Source organism: Embiotoca jacksoni, unplaced genomic scaffold (genome assembly GCF_022577435.1).
Source record: "Embiotoca jacksoni isolate LCO1_2020_lvr unplaced genomic scaffold, fEmbJac1.0.p SCAF_16, whole genome shotgun sequence".
Taxonomy (NCBI): Eukaryota; Metazoa; Chordata; class Actinopteri; family Embiotocidae; genus Embiotoca; species Embiotoca jacksoni.
Genome location: NW_027185296.1, coordinates 10,635,897 through 10,653,611, shown reverse-complemented (window position 1 = coordinate 10,653,611; position 17,715 = coordinate 10,635,897). Strand labels below are relative to the sequence as shown.

Genomic DNA, 17,715 nt, shown 5'->3' with positions numbered 1-17,715 from the left:
TGTCTGAGTTGAGATGTGTTCAGATAGATCAGAAAGCAAATTAAGAACCAGGGCAACAAAATCAATGGGAAGACATGAATGGAAATAAACAGATACAGATTATTTTTAGACGCCAGTTGCAGCAGAACTGGCAAAATACATTTTACTCCCACTGAATATTGTGACAGGAAGGAAGAGAATTGACGTAGGCATGGTTTCAAGCATTATCTTCTGAAGTTAGTGTGTCAAGCCAGCAAATATTAGCTTAGAATATTAAGTAAAAAAACACCATCTTTAATCCTGAGTTGGCACTCAATCAGCAGACCACCCTGACCCCACTTCTTGAAACTGAAATCAAACAGCATACAGTAGTGAATACATCTTGATGCCACTTTCACTGCCATGCTGCCATAGTTAATGTGAAAGCACCTCTAAAGTTATCCCATAGGCTACATGGGCTTTTTTTTTTCTTCATATTTTTGTCTGAAACCATAAACAGGTAATTTGCCAGAGAAAGATGTGATCACAAATCTAAACTATGTCAGGCAGTGTATCCTGTAGTGAGTGCAGATGTTCAGGTGTTCAGCAGATGTTCAGCCAAAGATAAGTGAACATTTACATCCGTGAACATTTGATCTAAAGGTGTTGTGCTGTCTCTTTTCTCTTCTTCTCTCCCTGCCACCCTGTCTGCTCCTCTCCAGCGTTTCGAGCATCTGGCGCTGATATACAGGGTTTGAAATGTGTGTTTTTTTGGCTCTTGCTTTATGCTCTGCAGCTCAGCATCACAGCCGCTTACTGTGACAATGAATAGTAGCTTCTGCAGCACCGCAATACAGCAAAGGAACTGATCTGATTGTTTTAGGTGGTTTTCACTGAAATAGTAGTCGCTAATCTTAATGCAATACAAAAAGTACGTAGTACACGTCTGTACAGGCTCATTCATTTTGGCTTCGTAAGCTATACAATATGTGCCATGTCATGGTGGTGTAGAGATCTGTGTATGGCTTCTTAGATGTGGCAATGTTGGGGCAAAGCTTAACATGTTCATGAATCAACAAATCAGAGGAATACAATGTGGACGATTAGGGATCATAACGGGACACACTTCATCCCAAACTTTAATTCTCCTGATATAGACACTGTAGTGTCTCTCTGGCTCTATTTCCTCCTGCTGGCAGCCATGATGAGAAAGCACACAGTAACCACAACACGATGATGTAGCTTTCAGCCACAGAGAGCACCATCATTTGCATAATATTGGATCTTTGATGTCGTCTTTTTACTTCATGCCATAAATCTTTTACTGTCTTTCCGTAATACGTGACTTCATTAGCTGCAAAGGCAATATTATGTGATCCATCCTGGCGGGCTTAAAGCCTGTCCAGATGGATGTGTGTGATACACTTTGCCCATTTATTGCTCTGTGTTGCCATAGCAGCAGCTGCAGGGTGGACGACGCTCATGCTGTAGAAGTATTATAGGCCGCTGAGGAACCACAACAACACAGAGATAAAACGCTGAACAGAAAACTGAAAGCATACTGTTAACTATTTTGATAAGTAGAAATGAAAATATACTAATTATGACTCAAACATTTCCAATGAGGACTTTGAAGGCTAATCAAACAAACTGAACACTGTGTTGGATGCTTTGCCAGAGAAATGGATGTCTGCTTTCAGTAGTTAGTTTGACGAACAGCAAAGCACACTGAGCAGTAAATGCATCTTGCTGCTTTAAGATAAGCATCTTAATTTAGAGTTTTGGCTTCTTAATGTTCTCTGCAGAAAATAAGACCCAATTGCAAATGAGTTATTATGTCTCTGCACGTAGGAATGCACAGCTAATGAATTTTGTTTTCCAGTACTGATGGCAAATTTTATTTTGGATGTTAAATATATATAATATAATTCCTCTCTCATACTGGTTTTACAATCTGAAATGGCAGATGAATACTATAATTAATAAGAGATAATGTTTGTATTTCCTTGTTTTTGTATGATTATGTGTAAGATGCCCTGCTTGAAGTTTTGTATCGTTGCTTCATTTTCTTTGAGCCGTCTTGTGGCTGGACGGCCTCCTTGTTGCATCATTTAAGTTGATCCTCTCTGTGCGTGGCTTTCCGCTGGTGCTGCCCTCGCTTTTATACTCATAGCTCAAATTTCTCTCTGTGATTTAGATTTGTTTCAAGCCACATATCTTCTTTCTTTTTCTTTTTTATTATCCCTTCTCTTTTCATCCTTTCCTGTCTGCATTTCTCCACTCTTTTACTCCCTATTATCGATTACCCGAACCCCACTTCCTGTCCACTCCCCCACACCCCGATCCACCCTGACAGACCTATCCGATTACAAGAACAATAACAAAAAAGGCCAAGCTGTGAATCAAAGGGATGATCTCTCCACAGTGACCAATGCCATGACGGGGATGAGTCCCTCTCCGTCTCTCTCAGCCTTGTCCAGCCGTGCCGGATCTATTGCCAGTCTTCACGACCGCATCATGTTCAGCCCGGGCAGCGAGGAGGCGATCGAGAGGCTGAAGGTGAGCGCTGGATAACATCCTGGCACTGACACAGTGGGTTCTGCTTGTGCCAAACACCCATCAGTTGCATCTAGTCAGATTATATGCATACAAAGTTTACAAATCCGATGAAAACATCATGACCAAATTAATTTCTTAATACATTCCGACTTCCTGAGCCTCAAACATTCATTTTAACTGAACACATAAATCCCTTAAAACACACTGAACAACCAGGACATCTCCAGTAGCTAATTTCTTTTTAAACGGACGATTTGGTGCTCTTGTTGGTACTCTATAGCCGCAGGTCAGTGTGTAATTACCTTGTTGCCACGTTCAGCAAAAGAAAGGAACATGTCCCCCTCCAGCGCAACTGTGTGGCTCTTTGCTGCATTTTTAATTGTTTGCAGACAACAATGGAGCGAGAGAACACAGAGAACAAGCTGTATGCAGCTTCATCCTTATAGGCAATCTGTTAGTTAAATGTATTCCTTGTTTGATTGATTTTGGACTTTTCAGGACTTGTGCCTACAAAAAAGAAAAGTATCGTGCACAATCACCCGACTAATCCTTTGAATGACTAAAATGACCACTATCTTTTTAAATGTCAGGAAACAGAGAAAATCATTGCAGAGCTCAATGAGACCTGGGAAGAGAAACTTCGCAGAACGGAAGCCATTAGAATGGAAAGGTAAGATAAAGGATACATTTTTCTTATTTTAATTTATCCTGGCGGGCTTAAAGGCTTAAGGGTTTGGCAATAAGCTGCAATTTCAGCTGTGTTTTAGGACCGAACTGTCAGGGATCCTAACAGTGTAGTCTGTGTGACACCAGTTAGATTTCAGTTTGCACACAAGTGCGTTGAAGAGCAAGTGTCTGGTGGAACAAACAGCTCTGAGTGATGACAATCACGTCACTGAACTCTACGCTGCTTGTGATTTTCCCGGGAATGTTGCCACCGACGTCCAGCTCGTTCGGTTTGTTATAGTTCAGATTTAAGGGCTTTCATCAGTGGGCCACAGGCTCAACACTATTGTGTTACCTCATTTGGTGATAGATAGTGACTTAACAGACATTTATTTAAATGAAAATCTCTTATAACTTATAACTGACATGCATGAATTTAACCTCATAAGAAACGAGACGCATACATTCTTTAAGATTATTGATTTACGAGTACAACGTAAAATCAAATCTTGTTTTTAGTAAACTAAATACTTGATCCTGTTTCCTAATCTGTAAAACACTTATCATGACTTTTATTAACATTATGGTGCAGAAATCTAACATATTTGCATAGGAAACATGGATATTTTTCTGTCCACCCTCAGGCTGAAGTTTGAGCATTTACTTTAGTAAAGAGGAATTAACGGCATTGCTGCAGTGTGAACGACGGTAGAAAGTATCAGTGCTGCACTTGTTTGTGTAGGAAAGAAAAAAAACAACATTCTAATTAAAACTGTATATACAAGTGAACTATTTTGATACACAAACAAATCACACTTGGTATACAGAGTCTGATTTTCCTCCACAGAGAGGCCCTGCTGGCAGAAATGGGCGTAGCAATGCGAGAAGATGGTGGCACTGTTGGTGTATTCTCTCCTAAGAAGGTAAAGAAATATATATCAACATCTCGAAAACTCCTCTGTGATCTAACACTTGTCATGTACATTATTCACTAAAATGTGTATTTATTTACCCCAAAGCTCCCTGATAGCCCTAGAAAGCCCCAGCCTGTGTTTATCGACACAGTCGGGCTGTTTTCCCCCAACGAGGTTTGTAGCTCTGAAGTGTTTAAAGCTGTCTCCTCTGAGTGCTCTGAGTCTCACTCCGCAGAGGCAGAGGAGGGTTTCTCTTTTTCATTAACCGTTATCCCAAATCTACTTCATTACTCACTTCAAACACTTCCTCACTGCACTGGGTGTAAACATGGGGGTGAAGATAATGGCGGCGCCCCCATTTCAGTGGTTTATGGCTGTTTGCCTGCAGCCTCGTAACATCTGAGTAAGACTTCATTAAACGCTCATGCTGGGAAGCTGTAGGGAGTGAATCTGACTGCATGGTTTTAACTGATGTTTCTTCCTGGGTGAAAATGTTTTTTCACAACTCTGATGAGCACAATATATCTGTGTTATATTACAAGTAACATAAGGATATTACATTATTTTTGTTTAATTACTCACCAAATGTTTACAGTCAGTAAATGAGTCCTTATTCTGTGTCAGACGCCTCATTTGGTGAACCTCAATGAGGATCCTCTGATGTCTGAGTGCCTGCTGTACTACATTAAAGACGGAATCACCAGGTTTGATATTCACATTATACAATGTATTATTAGTGTAATAAGGAATAAATTAAACGCTTTTTAATGGTAATTTTAATCGGTAACTTGAATTAAAAGGGAGCAAATACTATATGGATGAACTGCGTTGTTTACTTGCTCTCAAATGTTGCCTTTTATAATTTTAGGGTTGGTCGTTTAGATGCCAGCAGTCGTCAGGATATCGTCCTCAGTGGCCACTTCATAAAGGACGAGCACTGCACCTTCACTAGTTCTACCGGCCCAACAGGAGAAAGTGAGCTATCTTTATTTCACTGTACAGACTTGTAGCGCTGTACACCAGAGTTTAATATTGCTTATTGCTCTTGTTACAGAAAGTAAAGCCTCATATTGTCTTCTGTGTTCCTAAGCAGCAGTCGTCCTGGAGCCCTGTGAAGGAGCTGAGACTTATGTCAATGGAAAGAGAGTGACAGAGCCCACTGTTCTCATATCAGGTCAGTACACTGTCTGTCTCTCTTTCCCCCTTCATTTAATCTTTCCCCTCTAAACAGTAACTAGCAGAAACATTTAACTGTGATACCCTTGCAGGAAACCGCATCATCCTGGGGAAGAGCCATGTTTTCCGGTTCAACCACCCCGTGCAGGCCAGGGCCGAGAGGGAGAGGACCCCGTGTGCTGAGGCTCCCGCTGAGCCTGTGGACTGGGCCTTCGCTCAGAGGGAGCTGCTGGACAAACAGGGCATCGACATGAAACAAGAAATGGAACAAAGGTGCTTCTGAGAAATAGAAAGGATGTCTCCACATGTTGGAGAAAACAGCAACAACAGAGAAGTGCAGCGTAAAAATTGTGTAAAACTGTTAATTGGAGTCTTCATAGCTGAAGATCTGCTCATTAAACCTTATGGTACCGGTGCAAAACTCAAAATAGTGATTCCTTTACGGTGGTGCATCACCTCCCTCAAACCTCTTTTGCTCACTTGTGTTTATGTCCTCAGGCTGCAGGAGTTGGAGGATCAGTACCGCAAAGAAAGAGAGGAGGCCAACAACCTTCTGGAGCAGCAAAGACTGGTACAGTAATAAGTTTATCTACTAAACTAATAATAAGGTAGTCTAACTTTGAATACTGTTCCCACTAATCATTAAAGCTACAAAAATCCACATCTAACTAAATGTTGGTATTTGCTGACATATCTATAGGTATATTACACTTGTAGGTATATATTTGACATGTTGTATGCACTGTGACTGTGAGTATTCATGTATCTTTTTTTTCATTAACTGTGTTAATACAATTAATGGATTAGACATGTTTTTATATATTATATACATGGTACTATCAATGATTACAGTTACTAAAAATACAAAATATAAAAGTTACTTTATTTCACTGGTTATCAGTTGACTTGATAGTGTTCTCGCTGACATCATCCTGAACAACTTGTTAATGTGCTAAAACCAAACATTTTAACATGTGTCTTTAATTATCACTTGTCTAGGATTATGAGAGCAAGCTGGAAGCTCTTCAGAAGCAAGTGGACCGTTATTACCCAGAAACCCTTGAAGAAGAGGAGGAACCAGAAGAGGAAGGTAGAGCAAATGACTGGACAGTTTTCACATCCACGTCTGTGGTAAACACATCTTCACCAAATGATGATCTTTTGTTATTTTGTCTGACAGTGCAATGGACAGAGAGGGAAAGAGAGCTGGCTGTGTGGAGCTTCCGGAAGTGGAGGTGCTACCAGTTCACCTCGCTCCGAGACCTGTTGTGGGGAAACGCCATCTTCCTCAAGGAGGCCAATGCCATCAGTGTCGAACTCAAGAAGAAGGTCCAACATCTCGTTGTCTATCACACTCCATCAGGATTTCCACAGAAGTATTTTGTAATGTAGCTCTTTGACCACATGATGCTTCCTGTTCTCCTGCAGGTCCAGTTCCAGTTTGTGCTGCTGACAGACACTCTGTACTCCCCGCTGCCTCCCGACCTGCTGCCCGCAGAGGCGTCTAAAGACAGAGAGAAGCGACATTTCCCACGCACCATTGTGGCTGTGGAGGTGCAGGATCAGAAGAATGGAGCCACTCACTACTGGACATTAGAAAAACTAAGGTAGGTGAACACACTAGCTTACTTGTACTGTAGCTGCTCCATATTCATTCAATCTAATAATCAAAAGACATAAATTCTTGTGCTCTGCTCTGAAGCTTGGAAGTGAGTTTATTTCATTAGAAACATTCCTTTAAATAATGGGTCTAGCAAATATAAATGTCAGCCAGCCTCTGATATAGAGTAGTAATTAAAAGACTGTCGAGCTCAGTCATGAATTTAACAAAAAGCACACTCTTCACTAACATTTCTCATGAGCTTCATACTGTGTCTTTTTAGTCAAATGTCTTAATGTGCCGTTGCTTCTTTCTGCAGGCAGAGACTCGACCTCATGAGAGAGATGTATGATCGCGCTGCTGATGTGCCCAACAATACCACAGAGGATTGTGAAAATGTGATGACGGGAGGCGACCCGTTTTATGATCGCTTCCCCTGGTTCCGCCTGGTCGGCAGGTAAATGCAAGCTCCATACAATACAGGACAGAAAGGATTTCCTCCTGAACTCTTACAAAGATCAACAAACCCTGTGTTAGTCAAACCTGTACATTCAGGATAACGGGAGGCTGTTAGCCATAACTGTTTATGGTGTCAACTAATGGACCAAAATGATGGAGACACCCGCATTTAGCAGTCTGTAGCCCACTTCATTCAGTCCCCGTCTTTACTCTGAGTGGACCACGATCATCAAATCTTTCCATTTCTACTCATGTATAAAGGTGTTTTTTGTGAAGGACATACTATGTTTACCAATGAAGTACAGTAATGATCAAATTTGATAATGGTACATGGTGTTTGATGACAGGCCCATCTTCTTTACTGGGGAAATCCGCTGTGGCAGACTTGTGAACGACATTTCTTCAGTCCTCCTACTCAAAGCCTGCTCTTTCTTTCTTTCCCTCCCACTTTGTCACACGGCCTCTCAATCTCTCTGAGCAGCTCTCCCTGCAAGTTCTGGCTCTCTCTCTTGCAGATGGGTCCCTACTTAGTCACGTGCACCTCTTACATAATATTCAGCATAACAAGCCTTTAATGTAATTTACTGCAGCTCCTGCAACACAAGCAAAAATGAACAGAAAATAATCTGAAAATATCCTGTTGAATTATGTTGTTTGTCAGCTCATTTATAATATCTGTCCCTACAACAGGAGCCAAATACACCACATTCAATGTATGACATGATGTTCCCTTGGAAATATGGAGTTGAAGGTGGATGTGGCAGTTTTATTTCAAATGTTTAATTGTATCTATCCAAAGACATTACAAGTAGTCTTTAAACTTAGACGTAATGTGGGGCTGCTGATTTTATTATACGTATCCTCGACACAGAAGTTACTGCTGGTAAAAATTGGTTGTCAGGACACTGAAGGCTGTTCTTACATTTAATCACTACTTTGGTCTTTTCTGAATTAAACCTGAGCAGCCTGTTGTATGGAAGAGTAAATAAATTATGAATAAATTAACAACATTTTAGAATAAACTAAAATGTCCTACTTTAGGTATAACTGTGCTTTAGTTCCAAATGACGTACTTGTGCACTAACAGTCACTATTTTGAGTGCATAAGCGCGTTCACACTGTCAAGTACAGAAACATGCAGTGAACTACAAGTACCAGGATGACGCACTAAAAACAGTCCACAAAAGAAGTGTGACACGCTGGACACTTTCAACCCTAAACGGGCAGTCTTGGCTACGTAGAGGAAGGGGGCGGGGCCACCGGTGTGAAGAATTTTCAAATTAGGAGCTGAGGAAGTCTTTCTTTTTCACTACTGCTGCTGGATGGAAGAACCAGTGTGTTTACTGAGTGTGTTAAACAGAGGACACAAAAATGTGTTAATTTTAATTTCAAAATATTAAAAATAATTAAAGCTGCAGATATTTGGCAGGTGATGTGTTGACATGCTGAGGTCATTTCCGATCAATGCAGAACGACCGCGTGCGATTTTAAACAACACTACTCTGTCAAAACTCCTGCTCTACACCTGTAAGAGTCCTAACATGGAAGAATATTATTTGTTAGTGTACTGAGGGAAGTACGTCATTTGGAACACTCTCAGAGGGTTAAATTAATAAATAAATATAGGATTATCTTCACAAACACACATGTGGCTTCTGTGATAGCTCGCAGTGATGGACCTCTTTAGACTTGAATCCATCGGCTGCAAGATGTCTCTACCTTTGAGTGTATCCACGGCCCATCATCATGCTTATGGTCTGATACACTTCAGGATACACTCTTCTAGCTCAGGTGGACAAAGACCTTTCCCAACATTTGGAGCTTCCTTTCCCTCTCCTGTCTCTCCTCTCTGTCTCCGCTGAATGATTTCCACTCACACAGACAGTAAGATCTGTTTTGGGCTCAAAGGGAGGAAGGTTTTTTTTTCCTCTCCGGTGGTCCAGTCCATATGTTTCTCTACCACCCCACTCCCCTTTGTTGAAACAAGTGTGTGCTTTCTATCTAACTGTACTAACCTAGTTCCCATGTCTCTGGCTGCACCAGAAACCCCATTTTCAAGACATGCATGAGCGAGCGCATGAGTGACCCCACCCCATCCCCGACCCTTTCCAACTCTGAAATTACTGAGCTGGCTGACTCGCAGCGGGAGGGTCGAGGGGAGGAGGAGGAGGAGTTGGAGGACCTGGACGATGATATCTTTTTGGACGACCCGAGCTCGGAGCTCGGGGGAGAGGATGATGATGATGATGATGATGATGATGAGGGAGAGTTCTGCCGAGGCTCCAGCGAAGGCCAGGATCCCTTTTACGACCGCTCACCATTATTCAGTGTAGTGGGAAGGTTGGTGAGGTTTCAGGAGCATGCTGATGGAGGAAACTAGCTCTTTCACGCTGAGACGCAGGGTCTGTTTCCCTTGATAGACATCAGCAGAGATGAAGGACATTACAGAAAATGCAACACATAACACAGACACAGTAACAAAGTCTTCAGTCTGTACTGGACTGGGTACGCATGAGCACACAGAATATACACATGAAGAAGACTTTTTTTTTTACTGTTTTCTGATGTGGCATCCACATAATGTATCTTCTTACAGACAGACATTACACTGTCCAGTTAGGACGGTCCCATGTAGTTGTGTTGTCAACATGCAGCCGAGGCATCTCAGTTAGATGGCTTCAACTCTAACTATATTGTTTGGATTTTCATTTATTTTACCTTGTTAAACACTCCCTTTTTACTTACTGCTCAAATTCAAACCAGACACTTTGGTTTCTTGTTTACGTTACGATTTTCACGGCGTCTCCGATGTTTGAGCCACAGATGTTCACAGACGTCCTCTACACCGCGACACAGACTGTTTTCCTGAACATGTTACTGAATGAACGCTGGAGTAGACATTTCTGGGCTTCAAGGTTTATCTGTTGCTCTGTCTTAAATCTCATCTCAATTAGACGCTTGTTTTTATTTGCTTTTTAAAAAATAATTCTGTTGTTATATAGTAACAAAATGCTTCTCGCTCATATTACAACTCTATAAACAAGTTCTTAAAGTCAGCCTAGGATAGGTCAGTTCATGACACTTGTTTCGACTGAAATCCATGTTGATGCTGAATGGCTGCTCGAGGTGTGCGTCTCATTTATTGGTGGCTAAATGCAAAGTTTGTGGCTGGTAAAGAAAAAAAAGACTATTCACTAGCCAAAGCACTGACATATCTCACGGAGGATATTGAGGTCTGATTTGCATAACACAGGAACCCACAGCGAAATGTTCTCACCATGCTGTGAAACCTGAATAATTCTGAAAGAGTCTGGAAATTATTCATATGAAGTAGCAAAGTGGTGTTCAAGGAAGACTCAAAATCTCAAGATGAAAGAGCTGGTTTCTACTGCAGCTGTCTCTTTTAGGCATGCCAGAGCACAAGTCTTTTCATTTTGACCTTTTTTGTCAATTTTTACTTGAATACGTCTGGTGATGAATTAGTACCCCTATTTTGTAAAAAATACCACCTCGACCCAGACGTTGCGCTTTGATTTCTGATGTCATTCGTTGGTTTTTGGTGTAACGTACAATATATCAAGCTGTTGGCAGTTTTTCTTCAAGCTGAGCCATGTTGCGTATGATGATTTCTGTTCCATTTGCTTTTGATTCCTTTGAGTCGAGAAGTTGAAAGCATTTTTGTTCACCTTTTTTGTCCTGAGCATGCCTTATTTGCACCTCACCAATCTTGTCATAAGCCTCTCCTTTTTTACACTCTCCACCCTTAAATGTCTACCCCTATTGGCTCGTGGAAAAAAAATGATCTTTGACTACAAGATCAGGTATTGAAGTTGAACGCAAGACAGTGAAATGCAGTTGTTCCCATATTTCAATCCTCACGACATTCAGTATTTTCAACTGTAACATATGAACAAAGTGCCTCAAGTGCTCAGTTTAGCTCCATATAATTGACTTGTAACGTTTTCATACTGAGGCACATTTGTGAAGCAGTAGCATAAACTCATTAAGCAATACAAAAAAAACTATTTTCAGCTAAATTAATTCATTGCTCACAAGAAAAATATCAGCTCTGCAGCTAAGTATTGAGCTGGTTTCTATTATTCTGACATCATTTAAAGAAATCCAAGTTGACCCGTCCACACATGCTCCTTAGCCTCGCCAAGCCTTCAACAGCACAATACAAACGTTTAGGAACATTGCATGTGACCCATATTAGTCCTTATCCTTTGTGGATGTTGAGGAAAAGCCCCTACAAAGCAATAGTAAAGGGTAGCCATGGCCATCGCAAGAGCAGTCCCAGCTTCTGTTTGGTTGCTTTGCAGCTCTGTGTTCTGTTGTCCAGTCCAGTGAAACGTGTGTGACACGTCTCCTTGGCTCGCTTGTTTTTAAATGTTTTGTTTCCCCTCTTTCTGCTTCCTGTCCAGGGCTTTCGTTTACCTGAGCAACCTGCTGTACCCGGTTCCTCTCGTCCACCGCGTGGCCATCGTCAGTGAGAAGGGAGAGGTGAAGGGCTTCCTCCGAGTCGCCGTGCAGGCCATATCAGGTAAGGCTCGGATCCTCGGCCAAACTGCATAAAGCCATTGGACAGGACAAGCTGTTTGTGACTTCTGGAGGGAGTGAAGTGAAGGTGTTTTGTGTTTCCCTCCAGCTGATGAGGAAGCTCCCGACTACGGATCAGGAGTGAGGCAGTCCGGCACTGCCAAGATCTCATTTGAGGACCAGCAATACGAAAAGGTAGAGAAGGTCACACTATAGTCGTTACAGCACATGTTTCATTAAACCATATTTATTTACCTGCTCACCTGTCTGTTGTGCTCCTTGCTGTTCCAGTTCCAGTCAGAGTCCTGCTCTGTCGGACTGTCCCGCACGGGGATTTCCCAGGAGGAGCTCCGTATCGTGGAGGGCGAGGGGCAGAGCGCAGAGATGGGGCCGTCAGCTGATGAGGTCAACAACAACACATGTGCGGGTAACCGTATTTTATGAGTGAATAGACACATGTTTTACGTGTTTAAGTGTGTGTACGCGTGTTTATGATGTCCCTCTCGGCTGAGCACACGTGGATGCTCGACTGGTGAATTCTCGACTGGTGAATTCTCAGGTTAGTAACTCACCGTAGTGACAGCTCAGAGTTCAGAGGGCTGGATTCTTGGCCAACATCAGCTCAGTTTGACCCGCTACCTCGAATGCAAGCTTAAACCCATATGTGTTTTTTGTCCCTCACAGCCGGTGCTGACGAGCCGGAGAATCCACTGAAGGCCGGTCTGGAAGGCGCACTCGATGCAGCTCTGGAGCACCTCAGGATCGGTAACGTCTTCACCTTCAGGGTGACAGTCCTGCAGGCCTCCAGCATCTCGGCAGAATATGCTGACATCTTCTGCCAGTTCAAGTAAGTACTTTATCTCCATTGTGCATCAATTTCCTCACGATTGCCAGTATCATGTTTTTTTGGTTTTTTTACAGTTTCACGTGTGAATTGTTGTGTTTTCCAGTTTCATCCACCGCCACGATGAGGCCTTCTCTACTGAACCCCTGAAAAACACCGGCCGTGGTCCTCCTCTTGGTTTCTACCATGTGCAGAACGTAAGAAGCATCTTCACACATCCAGCACAGTGACGTTGTTGCAGCTTTTAATAAGCCAAGTACTCACACATCAATGTATTGTTTTTTGTAGATTGCTGTTGAGGTTACTAAATCCTTTGTCGACTACATCAAGACTCAGCCCATCGTGTTCGAGGTGTTCGGACACTACCAGAAACAGCCTTTTCTTCCTCTTTGTAAAGATGTTATCAGGTACTATGTCTGCTATTTAAATGAATGAATTAACTAAATACAATTTATTGTACAGACACAGATATGATGAATGTGGTTGTGTTATTAAAATGTGATTGTGTACCGTTACATCCAGCCCACTCCGCCCCTGCAGAAGACAGTTCCCACGAGTGATGCCTCTGTCCAAACCAGGTAAACAACCTCCAGGTTGGAGCTGCTTTGCTTGAATTCCACCATTATTTTTATGTTGTATTGTCTTTGTACTGGTCTGCTTGCAAGTCGTGTCATCTTAGCTTCATGTTGTTGGGTGTGAGCAGAGGACTCTGACGCCTCGCCGGACCGGGAGAAATCACTGGAGCTGATCCGATACCTGGTCCCAGATGTGTTCAATGGGGCGCTGGTGGACTCGCTGTCAGGCCACGCTCTGTCTGCCGCTGGCTTGGCTGCTTCCTTCCTACTGGAAGGAAATGAGCAAGCTCAGCTGCAAGCTCCACCCACCTCTATCTGTTCAGTTATTAAAGCTCAGAAGCCGGGTTGGTTATTCATGTCTGATCCAAGAGAATCTTGTGACTGGAAACCTTTTTTTTATATCAAGCGTTTATATTGGATTTTATGCCACGTTGCACTTTATCCATAACTACAACTCCAAAGAATATACAGTGAGCTGCAGACGTAGAGATTCTCGCTTTTTGTGATGACAAGCGTCCGTTTTGTTGAAGTATTACTACAAATGTAACACTGAAGCCCTTCAAGGTGTCGGGACATTGTTCTATAACTGACTCTGTGATATCACACTCGTGTACAAAGAAGAACTAATATTCAGTGTCTTTCAAGTCTACTTTTTACCGGGGTTTATATCACAGTCACAAGTTACTGTTTAATAATGACGTGCATTGATATAAAAAGAGAGTTTTCCCGTGTCAGGATTCGACAGTTGGATCGGCTCTCTGGTGTACCGTGTGTTCACTGTTGACCTATGTGGTGCGTTCTCCTTACAGTTCCCTCTTTGAACTCCTCTTGAACTGGATCACAGTGCCTTTCTCCTCCAGTCGTCAGACATAAATAATACATTTAGATGGGAATGTTAACTACACGATACATCATACTGCATATTTATTTATCACACTTTTAAGTTAAGATCTCAATTTAGATCAGCAAAAAAAAAAAATCCAATGAATCAATCAAGGTACAAAAACAGATAAATCATTTTTTTTAAAATAATAAATATAACAAAATAAGAATTAAGTAGATGACATTTAAAAGCCACTCACCTATATTATTTAGGCCATAGTTTAGACATGATTTGTGCTTTGTACAACACGTTATATAACATACTACATATACTTATAATATAGAACTATATATTTCTGCTTGAGCTTGGGCCAAACTTCAGGGTGGCATGTGAATGTTTTTACTGCACACTCTCTTAACTCTGAACTCCTTTTGGGGGACTACCTGAAATTGGAGAAATGCAATTAACTCGTAAACAGTCTTTGTATCATCATTAATCATTTATACAAAGCAGTGATGATCAACAGCATCCATAATGTCAAAGGTTGCTCTGGAAGGAGGTTGTGTACATGCTTCTTCTCATGCCAGGGATGGTTCAGTCTGTTTGTTACACCAAAGTACCGTCAGAGCCAGAGCTAGTAAAGGTTTCAGAGTACCTTTACTTTTAGCGGTATTCTCCTTAAAAAGAGGACTACAGAGTTGCTTACAAATGTGCTGAAGGAAAGGAGCGCCTCCTACATGATAGAGCGGTTCCTCTCTTTCCCTGCATCACTGATTTCCTTTCTTCTGCCCGTTTTTTTACTTTGTAGGGTTTGTAGCTGCTCCCACTTCCCTGCTGTTAGCCTCTAGTATGCTCTCGGCCTCCTCGCCCTGTCTTCCCCTATAACACTCTCCATCATCTTTTTTCAACACAGTACCAGCCACCAAGCTGACGGCCATGACCCGTCCGCAGGCAGGACCCTGCCACTGTAAATACGATCTCATGGTGTTCTTTGAGATCTGCGAGCTGGAGGCCAATGGAGAGTGAGTATCCTGTCGTCTCACCCGGCATCGAGTGCAGCACATGTTTGGAGTAATTTGTTGAAAAATTTGGACCAAATCAGTGGTGGTCGACCAGATCAGCGAGGCTTGTTTTCATCTGTGTCCTCCCAGCTACATCCCTGCAGTGGTGGACCACAGAGGAGGAATGCCGTGCCATGGCACATTCCTACTGCACCAGGTATGTCTGTCACACTTAGAAAAATAAATTACGATATTTGGAGTATTGTAAATGTGCTGAAGATAACCATGTGCCTCGGTCCTTCTGTTAGGGCCTCCAGAGGAGGATCACTGTGACCATTGTACATGAATCCGGAGGTGACATGGACTGGAAGGAAGTCCGTGAGCTTGTTGTGGGTAAGTTTAGTTTTTTACCCCTGAAAGTTAAACATTTCATATGAACTTCTTACTGAGGCACTTGTGCTTTCCCAGGACGTCTGCGCAACACGCCTGAATCTGATGAGACCATCATCGACCCCAATATTCTGTCTCTCAACATCCTGTCTGCTGGGTATGTCAGGCCCATGCATGATGACAGGTACGTACTGGTTCAGACGTTTGATGCAAATACATTACTTTGAAATGTTCCGTTTCATAAGCTCTTGAATTACGTGGCAGCTTGACTGAATTTGGAAACCACTGTATGGTTCTGAATTTAGCGTCAACAACACTCGTATTTGAAGACCTCACTTTATTACTGCTGTGGCAGCTCCTGCACTGGGAAATGCATGGCACACCAGCTACACTGGTGCACAAAACGCATGGCATCGGACGCACAACCTGAAAGAAACATCAGCAAGTTTCTTTGCTCTTGTCTTTATTATTGTGTCTGCATGAATCTAGTTCTCCCTTTCTAATTGCAGGAGGTCACATCCACGGTGACCGTAAGCACAGTGTATTTAGGCATCTCTTCAAGTTAAACCTGCCACACCAGTACTTACGACTTCACTCGTCCATGCTGGCTGCACGACCCTCCTTGGTGTTAATCTGTGCTCTTGTTGTCAATTGTCAGCGTTGCACCTACATGTTGCATCTCACCCTGTTCATCACCTCATCCTCTCACCTCTCAACCATCATGAGATCTACTAACCTCAATACGGCTGATAGACTTGAACAAACTAAGCACTCTAACGTTACTGTTTTACTGTATAACAGATCTTCATGAATTAATACTGTAGCACCTCAATACAAAATAAAAACGCATGTTTTCAACCTATCCAGAAGCATGTCTATCTGCAGTCTAGTGTACAATCACTAACACACGTATTACTATTTGTCTTTGGACTTAATATAATGTCAATCATTGGACAAACATTCCATCATCACTTTTTTAAATTCTTGGATTGACTCTTGATATTTAAGAACTGTAGATAAAGAACACATTTTGTTGACTATGCACTGCGTTTCTGGGCGTGTTGAAAGATTTTATGGTCATTTGTAGAGAAGTATTCACTACAAAACCTACTAAACCTAAGTTTTACTAACATCATAAAGTTCACTCCAGGAAAGATGTTAGCAGGAATCGCTGTGACCGAAAGAAAATTAAACATGTTTGGGCTTTTGGAAAAACACAATAACTGGCCTCGGTGCCACATTTTTGCATTATGAGGTGTTTACTGGTTAATATTGTTCTACAGCCAGCCAGTAGAGGGCAGTAAGTTTCTTTTAAGACTCCTGGACCCAAAATGAGAATTTGTGTTCTGGCAGCTGTTATGTAGATGGCATGTTTATTTCAGAAAATAAGTAATTACGGGCACAAAATACACAATTAAATATTTTTTTGGTTTGGCTTTTAACACCTAAAATCACAATAACTCTTAGGTAGTAGCATGTCTGCACAGTATATTTGTAAATTTGCTATTGATGTCCATTGTCCAAAATTGTTCTTATTATTATTATTATTATTATGACGCTTATAAATTGTTATTCTTCATGTGATATTTATCAAAACTGTGAAGTATTTTTTGCCATTTAGCTTGATTTTTGTGACCCTTTGGTTTTGGCTCATTGCTTAATCCCTTTGCTTTCCCAGACAAAAAGTAACAACAGCAACAGTATCATCACCCAGACTCTGGTTTACCGCATCTCAATCTAAAGGAAGCGAGCGCTCCACGCAGCACTGATCAGGCTCCCTGCTGGATCAGCCTTTCTTTGACCATCATGCTGCACCATTTAGGTTTTCAACCCTAATTACTCGTCCTGTTACGGCCTTTCGTGGCCCAGAATTTAGTGTAAAGGCTCAGCACCAGGTCAGGTTGTGGTCCAGTGCGGTCGCTGCTCAGTCTTGCAGAAACTAACAACAAGTTATATATGGATGCTAACATTTTTCTCCCTCCAATCCACTAACGGAATGTTTTTTTTTTTTTGCTTTTGCAGACAGTTTCTTGATTCGGACATGCCTAGGTATATTATTTGCCTCTCTTTTCATGCTCTTAAGTTACACAAACACCTCATCTTTCTCACGTCCTGTACACCCTGTCATTCCCCGTCGGCCTCTAGTGATTTTGTTACCCTCTCTCCTACTCTGTCATCACTGTCAGCGATTCATCCGTGCCTCTTTGTTTT

At 42.0% G+C, this 17,715-nt stretch overlaps 1 protein-coding gene across 15 annotated transcripts in view; it reads left to right on the top strand.

Moving 5' to 3' along the window:
• kif1aa (kinesin family member 1Aa) overlaps positions 1–17,715 on the top strand; it is a 39,805-nt gene that overhangs the window by 12,861 nt on the left and 9,229 nt on the right. For 2 of the 15 annotated variants that reach the window (XM_069150890.1, XM_069150889.1), the window contains exons 14-39: positions 681–719; positions 2,315–2,517; positions 3,108–3,187; positions 4,031–4,106; positions 4,722–4,801; positions 4,966–5,072; positions 5,191–5,271; positions 5,366–5,546; positions 5,772–5,844; positions 6,273–6,363; positions 6,454–6,602; positions 6,702–6,880; positions 7,193–7,330; positions 9,376–9,672; positions 11,757–11,875; positions 11,981–12,066; positions 12,163–12,298; positions 12,556–12,718; positions 12,822–12,912; positions 13,004–13,122; positions 13,238–13,293; positions 15,027–15,135; positions 15,265–15,331; positions 15,423–15,507; positions 15,583–15,688; positions 17,527–17,553. In XM_069150890.1, the coding sequence (XP_069006991.1) occupies positions 681–719; positions 2,315–2,517; positions 3,108–3,187; positions 4,031–4,106; positions 4,722–4,801; positions 4,966–5,072; positions 5,191–5,271; positions 5,366–5,546; positions 5,772–5,844; positions 6,273–6,363; positions 6,454–6,602; positions 6,702–6,880; positions 7,193–7,330; positions 9,376–9,672; positions 11,757–11,875; positions 11,981–12,066; positions 12,163–12,298; positions 12,556–12,718; positions 12,822–12,912; positions 13,004–13,122; positions 13,238–13,293; positions 15,027–15,135; positions 15,265–15,331; positions 15,423–15,507; positions 15,583–15,688; positions 17,527–17,553 (2,938 nt within the window). The remainder of the gene's footprint in view (positions 1–680; positions 720–2,314; positions 2,518–3,107; positions 3,188–4,030; positions 4,107–4,721; positions 4,802–4,965; positions 5,073–5,190; positions 5,272–5,365; positions 5,547–5,771; positions 5,845–6,272; positions 6,364–6,453; positions 6,603–6,701; positions 6,881–7,192; positions 7,331–9,375; positions 9,673–11,756; positions 11,876–11,980; positions 12,067–12,162; positions 12,299–12,555; positions 12,719–12,821; positions 12,913–13,003; positions 13,123–13,237; positions 13,294–15,026; positions 15,136–15,264; positions 15,332–15,422; positions 15,508–15,582; positions 15,689–17,526; positions 17,554–17,715) is intronic. The other 13 variants (XM_069150894.1, XM_069150891.1, XM_069150897.1 and 10 more) reach the window with 10 other exon arrangements.